Source organism: Phoenix dactylifera, unplaced genomic scaffold (genome assembly GCF_009389715.1).
Source record: "Phoenix dactylifera cultivar Barhee BC4 unplaced genomic scaffold, palm_55x_up_171113_PBpolish2nd_filt_p 000090F, whole genome shotgun sequence".
In the NCBI taxonomy this organism is placed as follows: domain Eukaryota; kingdom Viridiplantae; phylum Streptophyta; class Magnoliopsida; order Arecales; family Arecaceae; genus Phoenix; species Phoenix dactylifera.
The window spans coordinates 1,526,358-1,537,370 of record NW_024067679.1 but is presented as its reverse complement, the minus strand read 5'-3'; the positions used below and the strand labels follow the sequence as shown (position 1 = coordinate 1,537,370).

Sequence of the window (11,013 nt, the reverse complement as noted above, 5' to 3'; positions counted from 1 at the left end):
ATCAAAGCATAACTTTTTACTCAGCTTATTTTCCCCTAAAAATCTATCTATTTTGATACTTCACAAAATATCTGTAATATTTCTTTTTCATACTTGATGTGAGTATCTATTTAGGTCTCCATATTTACTATCACTGCCCAAAAGTTTAAGCATCTTTGTTTACAAGTGCTAATATGGTTTTAGTTTAGAGGAAATCATATGGGAAGCCCACCCACCACCAGATTTTCTATAGTTTAACGTCGATACTCCTGTTATTTACTTTGTTAGAATTGATTATTCTTTCTCTATTTTATACTTAAATTTATGATCACCCAATTTTCATCAATAGAGCCAACTAAATTGGAGAAAACAATAATATCTTAATTACTAAAACAGCCGATCCAGATAGACCATTTGATGAACCACTATCTCCCATTCATCCATTCGTTGGTTAAGATCAAGTTTATTCTAACCTTGTAAGGAGTTGTTAAACCATTTGATGCCTGAAAGCCAATTTTATGACCTTCGCTCTCTGTTTTCCAAAAAAGATGATCTGTGATCACTAACTGCTTATGTTCCGGGTGGAAATTCCCAACCTATGTTTTTCCTCTTGAATTAAACAGCAATATTCATGGGAGCAACAAGATAAAGCAAACTACATAGTGGCAGCAGGAATATTTATAGGAGTAGCAAGAAAAAGCAAACTACACAAATCACAAGATTTAAATAGGAAAACACTCAAGATAGAGCAGCCTGTCTTTTAGTAGAGATCATCCTTGTCCAATCCATCAGCAGAAATCTATTGGCCAAATTTCTGTTCCTTGGAAAGGATTCTTGAGTTTCTTTGAGAATGATGACCATAACATCACAACCCTCCACTCATTCCCAACCAAAAATAAAGAAACCACCAAAAGGTCCAAAGGTCAAAAAGAGTATTAGGAAGCGTCAAGAGTTCAACAAGAGTCAAAAAAGTGTTCCAAATAACAATAGAACATGAACATATCAAGAAGAGTTGAGAGGTAGTTTGCTTATTCCAAGTGTAAAGGTGGCAATAAGAAAAGCCCATGTGGATTCTGTTTCATCCACTTGTGGGAGAGATCTCAAGGGAGAATCTCCTACGGATGGCAAAAGCAAAAAAAAAGATCACAAAAAATAGGTAGTCAAGATTTTGAGGGGCTTTTTCTTTTCAAAATGAAAGAAAAGGTTGATTGGTACCACATTTGCGAAGAGGAAGTATTAGCGAGAGCTTCTCAGTCAAACTACTCTACCGAAACATTCATGAAGATTTGCAAGTAATAATAAAAAAAAAATGCAAACAACGCCTTGTTCAAATTGCACATATTATGCATGATAAAATAATATGATGTCATATTCACATCACTCGAGACTTTAAATAAAGTCTGTGAGTACACAATGAAGGATAACACAAGATATGAGCATGTTAGGAAATGTAGAATCACATTGATCAAAGATGAGATGGAGGACAATTAATAGTATAAGGTTGTCTGGGGAAGTCTTGCAAAGAAAGTTCTTAAATGTGTTGCATATTGAGAAACTGAGCAAAGAACTAGAATCATATGGATGATAAAGGAACAGTGCGAGACCATAAAGGTGCATATTTTTCCACTTTATGGCTATTCAACCAATGGAGAATGAAAAGAATTGATAAAAGATATATCATGAAACTTAAGGGCTACCTAGTGGATTGGGAGGCTAATCATTTTGGTTTTCAGTTCATGCAACTAAGAAAACAATCTTTAATACAATTTTCAGTTCCAAATATCTTCCTCACCACCATCGGCGTCCATCTCACGAATTTAACGAAAAAAAATCACCAATAATATGCGCATTATTGGTATAGGAAAACAGAGAGAAAATGTTTTAACTTCAGAGGGGAAACAAAATCATGCTTGGAGCAAAAAATTGAGAAAGAATGATAATAATAAGAACAACTACAAAATAATACATCTATCCGTAGCTACATACACTGCATCTCATACTACCTGATTTGCTCCTCGGAGGTCAAAGCCAAATTAACTTCAAAAATGTGTGTCTAGGCTTTTGCACTAATAATCAAAAATAAGGAATTGATGTGTTGGGGGGAAGGATTCCCTTTTCCATGTAATATGCATAATCAGCATCTGCCAATCGCTTTTGAAACATTCTCCATTCCTTCTTACACCGCTCTCTCACCTGTGAGATTTGCAACAGACAACATTAACAACAGCAGATTGGTTAGCCCCCCAATTCAAGGTCGCTGCGACCTTGGCACATATATTTCTACTGAAGTTCATGTGGCTATAAGGGGAAGGGAGGTGTCTCCTAGCCATCAAGGGCCACAGTGGTGCATATATAACAAAAGCAAAACTCTAAGAACAAGAAGGAACATACCCCTTCCCATGGCGCTTTGTACTTCTCTGCTTGCCCCTGCGGAAAACAATGAACAAGATGATATAAGCCACCTAGAAGGTTCAGTCACCAGCAACAGATGATGTGTTTTACCTACCTGGTTCCCGAGCGAAGGAATCACTTCATGAGCAATCCACTGAGCATCTACAACTCCAATTTTCTCATGAGCCGGCTAAGTTGAGAAATAATTAGGGAATAGAAACATTTTAGCCAACAGAGGAAAAACTTGAAAGCCAAGAGAATATAAACACAAAGTACAACAAATGAAGAATGCATGCAAGATAGAGAGAACAAAGGTTCAACTCAATCTTCATCAGGAAAAGAAAAAGTAGTAGAAGATGCACCTCATAAAAAAAAACGTAAATATAGTAATTATCCTCTAAAAATTATCTAATTCATACATCTGATCTCCGCTTGGCATGCAGGTAAATAAGTAATGCATTTTCATAAAACGAGCGTACAAAATACCTCCACACATTTTCTAAGCGCAAAATCAAGACCCCAGCCATGAATTAAGTCATTCTGCAGCAGCAAAGTGTGGAATTTAAGTAATGATCAAACAAAGCAATATAGCAATTGACTTGTGAGTGGTGAAGATGATCAACTCCACCTGAATCATATGCCATACACAGCGCCATGCATCCCGAGAGAACACAGTTGCCATTATTTCAACAAATCTGTACAAGAGATTAGATAAAAGACTAAAAGATGCTTTTTGAAATCTAGGACACAAATAGGATGATTGCAATGTTCCTATTTTCTTTAGATCAATAAGGATATATGCTGGATTTTGCAAGAATTATATGTTTCCATCATACACTTAACCAAGTCAGATACATAACAAATGGGATAAAAATAATTATGAATGCTGAAATCCATCTGTGTTGGATAGTGCATCTATTTCCATATCCACCTCCGAATTTGAAACTAAAAATTAACAAAAATATATTACTCTCTAAGATAGAACATATTAATACATACATGAGATAGAATTGGTAACATTCTGCTGAACTTGCAGACAGATCACATTAGGATAAGGTCAATATGGGGAAAACGAAAATCTGAATCCTATAAGGTGATACACAACATCTAAAATCATATTTTTTAGAGGTCAATTTCCTATACATCAAGTTTTCCAAAAAGCTATAGTTGCAAATAATAAAATATAATGTTTTAATTTGATTTTCGAATCAGAAGAATCAAAATTGTTGAATGTTGCTCAAATTCTTAATCTGTATATCTTGCAGTCTAACTTTGCACACTAGCTCTATTGATACTATCATTTTGGGACAATTTAATTCAGAAGGAACTTCCAAAATGTATGATTTTCAGTCTATAGACATTTAGATGTCTACATTTTCAATATATCCATTTCATATTCTCCATTACTTCATTTGTCCCAACCAGATTTGTCCTCAAAATGAATATATATAGCCTAGTCTGTACATGTATCTATTATCAGATTCACAAACATATGCCATAGAGTTGGATTATATGGATCTGGTTCGAATTCACAAGAAACGAAGATCACTCAACCAAGGTTTAAATTACCAGTACCTTACGATTATCGTACAGATCAATAATGTACGGTACCATACCAACACAAATATGCCTCCATGTGCTGGCGCAAAAAAAAAAGTGTTGTTGCACAAGTGTTGGTACAGTACGAGTACGCAGGGCTCACCGGTATGATCCGGTATGGCTGGTATGGACTGGTACGCACCAGTAATTAGATTCTTGGATTCGATAAATGTAGGAGAAACAAAATTTAGATTTCATACGCAGCACAAGGTGGCAAATGGGGGTCAGTGCACCAGCCTGGTTGCTCCTCAGTTTCCCTGCAAGTGTAACAAGACATATGTAAAGTAATAATAAAAAATGAAAAGATTGATTTGTTAAAACACAAGTAGCAGCCTATACAGAAAGTCAATTGGCGGCACTAAGGAAAGGTATAAGGTAAGCAAACTCATGTAGACATGAAGTGCTGCGAAGCTCACTTGTGGACTTCATGATCATCTCTCTTTTTGGTCATTTTCCATGTCAATCCTCTGTCTGGCTCCAAACCAGGCTGCGAGATTTCCAGCCCATGTTTCTTTACCAGTTTAATATACCTAGAAATCAAGATATCTTAATTCAAGCATGCAGATGCATTACAAAGAACTCACATGCATGCATAACCAACCATAACTTACTCTTCCGCATCAAAATGCTCAAGTCCTAGGTCTTCATCCCAGATGAATATATATTCATATGGGGCCACAATGTCGGGGTGCAAAAACCGTTTAGCATACCACCTTAAATAAGATTGAGTTAGATTCCGTAACAACGAATTCTCGATGATGCTAAGACACAATAAATAAAGAATTAATTACCATCTGATTCAAATACTAGTTTCTCACCATTTGGCTTGCTTCCTTGCACTCACATGTATAGCCCGCTTTGACCATTCAAATTCATCCCATTCACTAGTCCGGCCATCGTAATGGAACAATAAGATAGTGAAATTTTCCGAGAACTGCATGCAAGATTAATAGGACAAGGACAGGTGAAAATTAAAAATGTATGCTATAATCTTGATTTTGAAAAACCGACCGAGTTTGCAGGTCAGTCCAGGCCTGATTGAAAAGCAGCATTCACTTAATTTAGAAAACAAATGACACAGTCTAGCATCAGGTTTGGAGAATTCCTCTCCTAAGGACTAACCCATTCTTGCATCTTGATGCAAGATGATAAGAGCAGAAACTTATTGTCATTAATTCCAAGTCACGAAATGATAGGGCCTAATTTAAACTATAGTCTTCTAGATACATTAATATGTGCTGATGTTTGTTTTGGCCCTGTCATAATTCCATCCCTCTTCACCAATAAGCATCACTGAATGTACAAATTGGGAGTCATCAAATGATGAACTTATATTGAAGCTTTCACATTGTACAAGTATCAAATAAGCTAAAACTATATAATTTACACACACAAAAAAAAATCAGATCATCTACTTTAAGTTCATAGGTAGGTACTCCTCTATGTAAACTTCATTTAATTGGTGTTCACTTACTTTTTTGATGGCTGCATCAATATTATCTTTCTGCTCATATCCGACTGTGAATGTTACAAGATACTTCTGTCGGATAACAAGGTCCTGCATATTTCATTAACAAAAATGATTTTTAGAAGAGATAAAGTTAGTATACAGGTTAAGCATTATATATTAGTAAATAATAAATCAATAGCCAAATACAAAAAAGTAAAAAAAAAGGGGAAAAAGAAAAAGGAAAAGTCAACAAATTGATAGTGGTACTCCTAAGAAGAAAGTAGACACTTCTAATAATGATGAAAGAACAAATCTGCCCAGTAAGGGACCAAAATAAGTATTTATAAGCATGGATACAGACCAAACAAATGCTAATGAAATTGCCAGATTAAGTGTGAGGGGACCATCTCCCTATGCCACCAAAAGGGAGGAACTATGGGGTCACTTATGACAAGCAAAATGTCCAAATTTATTCCAGAAATAGCATGATGTCAATATCGATAAGGATGCGAGTATGTTCTTGCTAACTATATCAGTTTGAAAATAATTAATTATCAGGTAATCTACACTAGAAAGAGCATTTTGAGTTTCCTAGATATCAGGCAATCTACTTCAAACACTTTTTTTCTTTTTTCCTCTTTTTTGGAGTAAAGGCATTCAACTTCAAACTCATTACATCAAGACATCCTTCGTCACTAATCTTGTTTACTATAGCAGCTCCACTGCAAAATTAACTTCTTAGCTTTGATCCCCTTGAAATCAAAAGAAGATGCTCAAGCCCAAATTACCAATGAGAACCTAACCTCAACAACATATGCTTGTCTCACATGCAGAAGTTGTATAGAAACCTAATGCACAACAAATCACATATAAAACACAGCGAAAGATGGAGAAAATAGTGAGTTCCAGATGCAGGAAGATTACCATGCCATGAGCAAGAACAGGCTGGTTCAAGAATGATATCGTTATTATAAGAAAGCAAGTACATGCAACATACCATGTCTTAAAAATTATGCAATACACCCCCATTTTTGGTTGATATACAATCTCGTTTCTTTCTAAAATAGCATAGCAAGTGGGATCCATTTGATAGGGTCCATCTCTCTCTGTTTGTGTGTTTATGCATGCATGCGCATGATCTGGGATCAGGGGGTGGATATAGAAGCATGTTGCAAGAAAGCAATGGATGAAACTAAATACAACCAAACAAATGAGGTGCCTTCTTTCCCTGCATTCCTTTTCTATTTGAAAATTCCAAATTTCACTAAGGACATGAGAATGCAATTGAGAAGCAGCTTTAATCAAGCTCTTGCACTGTATATGGTGGAGACGATATATCTGAGAGTAAATATGTTATCATGGGTTTATTTTCCATTTTTGTCATTAATAATAAACTTCCAGATTTGGTCTATGCACCTGTATTGTTTCTTTGTAGGATAGTGAATAAAAAGAGATGCATCTAATAGAGAACTACTGATAGGAAGGTGAAATAAAACCAAACAAATTGAGCCCTCCTATGGAACCCTTTTTCCATTTTTTACCTTTTTGATCACACTGCTAAGGGGCAATCCGACCATGAGCAGCAATTTTTCTTGGATTCTCATAGTATATAGTACTAATTCAATTGGACACAAAGAGAGAAATAATTCAAGAGATTCATATAACTAGTCTATTGGCATATGTGCTAAAACAAATAAGCCAGAAAAAATATTATTTCAATTAATTTCATATTAATCATAAAGTCTCATACTATAACTTTACTATACATTGCATTAAACTTGATTTGGACTGTAATTTACTAGCAATTATTACTTATTAACATTGCTATAAGCAAGGTACACCATACCATACCGAACCAGGCAGTATGGAGCTATTATACCGTATCAGTTCGGTACCAATATGTAGTACAAGAGGCATACAAATACTCGATACGTCGAACTGGCTCCCATATTGGGCATATCAACATAGTAACAAGGTGGCATTGTTATGGGGTCCATACCAAGGCGGCGAACCTTGGTTGTAAGAGTATTTTTTTTCAATCAATGTTACAAAGATGAGAAAAGAAAAGCTACCTAGAAGAGGAGAAACAAAAGAAAACCGAAAAGAAGATAAACGAGAAGAAAAAAGAACAAAAAGAGGGGAGAAAAAAAGGCGGACAAGAGCTTCAGCCCAAACAGAGAATGTCCAGCAAAATCATCCGCAACTTAGGCCTCTCTTGGCCCATCCTAAGGCCGGCTCATATCCAATCGTATCGTCCCAATTAAATTCAAATATAAAAAACCAAAGATAGATCTTTGATGACCACAAATTCCAAATTTTCATTGGCAAGTGGCATAAAGCAGCTAGGTTATTGACAACATCCCATATCGAAGGTGGTTAATCCCACTCCACTCACTAGGCATTTGCTAGATGAAACCTTATGACATAAACACCCACATCCTCCCTTATGACGAAACCAAGCTTACTAGGCTACATCGAAAGAGAAATAGAAATCAAGATTTCAAACCTTGGACACTATTATACCATGTTATATGAAGACTAAAAGCTCTTAACATCTAGTGATAATCCAACTTAATAATATTCTTTTGTATATTCTATGAATGGGCAGCGAAACAAAGGCTTTAAAGCATGGTAAGCCGTACTGGCCCAAATCGGACAGTATGGGACGTACGGTACTGGTACATGGTACGGACGACGTACCGACACTCGATATACTAAAAAAATTCCGTACCCTACCGTACCAGCACTATGTGAGTGTGGCACCATTACGGGGTCCGGTATCGAGACAACAAACCTTGCTTTGAAGTTTACATAACAAAATAAAAGTATAAAAGGATTTTAATCATGGAAGGGTCAGTGGCATGACAAGAGGATTAAACAAAAACTATTGTTCTAAAGAAAGAAAATTTGAGTATTTTGTCATATTATAAGACTTTCAATCTGGATATAAATAAAGATTTTCATGCTTGTAAGAGGAGCAACACATGGTTGATACATCAAGTCATATCAGTATATGAGAGGCAGTTTGTAGCAGCTGCAAACCTCATCTGGGTTGCCCCACAATCTGCGCAGATAAAAATCTGATTCTGATGCAACGATACCTTTCGGTAGGCTTTCTGCGCCTCGAGGATTTGTAGGAACATAAATCTGTAAGAACATCACAGAGAATGACTCAATAATAGTACCAGAGGCAAATAACAGAAATCCTACAACAGAAGGTTGGCTGTTGGCAATGAAACATAGGTTGAAAGTATTAAGTATGGTTGACACATGAAGAGGATAAACAAGCAATAAAGTGCAGTTACAGCAGATTAAGTATCTCCAAAGCTACATGCAAGTTTTGCCAAAAATTGCTTATAAAATAACTGGGCTACAAACAGGCATAAAGAGACTGGGCTACAAATAGGCATGGTTTGCAATTAATACACAGTCAAATGCCATTGAGATGGCATTATAGTCTCTCTTGTCAATTAAAAACAAAATGTTCAATTATACCATTAGGAATAGATTACCAAGAATATCCACATAAATGCATATGTCAAGTGCCAAAAACTGGCAATCATATCATATCATATCCATAATATATAGAACACGGGTAGGTTTTCAGTAAGGTAGAGGTTAGAAATATAAGTCTCTGCACCATGCCACCCATACACTGCATATCGAGCAACATCTCTTTTCTTTTTTTCCTTTTGGTAGAATAAGAGCAATGCCTCTTTGACCTCGCAGGTGTATGTTCCACTTTCTTGTTATGAACCCACGATTGATCATTTCAAACAACCTTGCCCTTACTCTTTTCTGGTTTTCCTAAAGAATTTGAAGATGTTGTGAACTTTGGATGTGATAAAAAACAAAATCATGTTATATCAAATAAAAGATGAACTCAAGGTAACATATCGTATACGCCTTTCCCCAAGTACCCCCTAAAATAACCTTTCTGCAAAGTATGGAGAGTCTTGTCATTAGGAGATCAAGTAAGTATTTCCAAAAACAGGGCAACAATGGAAATGGAAAAGCTACATTTAACAAAAGGTTTAAACATTAATTTATTATAGGACATGAATACAAGAAAAGGGTACATGTCTGTGTGCATGCACCTAGTATGTACCTCTGTATGTATGTATGTATGAATCTATATAGAGATATATGCTTCCAAGCAATAGGATTGCCAATAACTATGACTGATTCCAATGTGTCCTGCATTAGCCCTTTGAAGGAGTTGCTTTGCTTCCTACATAACCTACAGGTGGATAGGGATCACCTTTGTTCCACTCAGTAACTTGATTGAAAATCCAAGTTCATTTTAAAGGAAATGTAAAGGCACTAAAATGCCATTTAAATTATATTATAACAGAATGCTTGACAAATAAGCTATTCACAAACTAATAGAGTTTAATGAACAAGAAGATTAAGTATGCAATTGATTTCAAGAGCAACAGATGAATAGCACCTTATAAATATCAGCGGTCGAATTTGAACTAGAATTATCTTTATTTTGATTATTTGCTGAATTCCACGAGTTCCGATCTCCACCATATGATATGGTGCCGGAAGTGAAAAAATGCTGCCAAATTCAGACAAATGTTATATAGCCAGGAAGCAATCACTAGTGAAGTAAATTACCAAAGAATGGTAGGAAAGAGATAAGAAGTCATGGTACCTTGTGTTTGATAACTGGAGGAAAGGAAGTGCCAATCCAGTACCCAATCACAATTCCGACAACTGTTGTTATAATAAGCCTCATACTCTCATTTGATCTGAAACATCCACTTCAAGCCACAAAAGAAGATGGATCTCGTCAAGATACAATGAATAAAAACACAAGCCTTCTGCATAGATAAGCATCAAATCTGTAAAAGAGTAACAAGTGCACACCTGCGGCTGATGTTTCCAAGTTTTGCCATGTTTATTTGCAACTTCGAAATCACAAAGACACAAGAATGCTTGCAACCAGAAGCTGCTCCACATTGTTCAAAAGCTTCATAACTGTCAAATTAACACAATAAATGCAGAGCTTTAAGACATCGACCAACAAACATGGTTAAGAAGAGGTTTGAATGATACAACGTAGCATTCATCCAGATGATAATAGAAACATGCATGAACATCATTACCATCATCATTTCAGGCCTAAGAGATGAGCATGCAACGTTACGGCGGTGTGTGCATTCATCATTGCGGATGGCGAGAGAGAGAGAGAGAGAGAGAGATGGAGACCTTAAACAGTGAGATGAAGAGGCAATGACAACGAGGGAGGATGCTATCGGACGGAGATGACGGGGAGGCACGGCGGCGAAGTTTGTCGCTGGGTTGGCGCCGGCGGCGGTCAGAGGAGAATAGACGCCGTGGCAAGGGAAGATGCTTGTAGCTAGCGGCAACGATGGTGATCCGAGGCGGCAAAGTTTATACGAAGTCTCCAGGGCTGGCACTGTCGATGATCGGAGGAGAATGGAGAGAGAGAGAGAGAGAGAGAGAGAGAGAGAGAGAGAGAAGGGAACGAGAGTTCCGGATCGCGGCTCGAGAGAGAAGGGGGAGGAGGGGAATAACTGCCACGCTGTGGGCCCGGAGGCAGTTGGGCCTAAAAATAGAAGGGC

At 36.8% G+C, this 11,013-nt stretch overlaps 1 protein-coding gene across 1 annotated transcript; it reads right to left on the bottom strand.

Annotated features, from left to right (window-relative positions):
- Window positions 1–1,902: 1,902 nt before the first annotated feature.
- LOC103720060 lies at window positions 1,903–10,264 on the bottom strand. Its single transcript, XM_039116416.1, has 14 exons — window positions 10,227–10,264; window positions 10,080–10,176; window positions 9,870–9,983; window positions 8,462–8,566; window positions 5,444–5,527; window positions 4,788–4,903; window positions 4,581–4,682; window positions 4,386–4,499; window positions 4,170–4,226; window positions 2,999–3,065; window positions 2,857–2,910; window positions 2,486–2,560; window positions 2,371–2,406; window positions 1,903–2,172 (listed from the first exon to the last, which is right to left on the bottom strand). Exons 1-14 carry the CDS (start codon window positions 10,262–10,264, stop codon window positions 2,053–2,055), a joined length of 1,179 nt encoding a protein of 392 aa, XP_038972344.1. The 3' UTR covers window positions 1,903–2,052.
- Window positions 10,265–11,013: the final 749 nt, after the last annotated feature.

Excerpts from the sequence above, each read along its gene's own strand:
- LOC103720060 (XM_039116416.1), bottom strand. The coding sequence starts at position 10,264 with ATGCTTATCTATGCAGAAGGCTTGTGTTTTTATTCATT. Across the intron at positions 4,904-5,443 it reads TTGATGCAGCCATCAAAAAA|TTCTCGGAAAATTTCACTAT; the intron begins GTAAGTGAACAC and ends TCTTGCATGCAG. Across the intron at positions 2,173-2,370 it reads ACAAAGCGCCATGGGAAGGG|GTGAGAGAGCGGTGTAAGAA; the intron begins GTATGTTCCTTC and ends CAAATCTCACAG.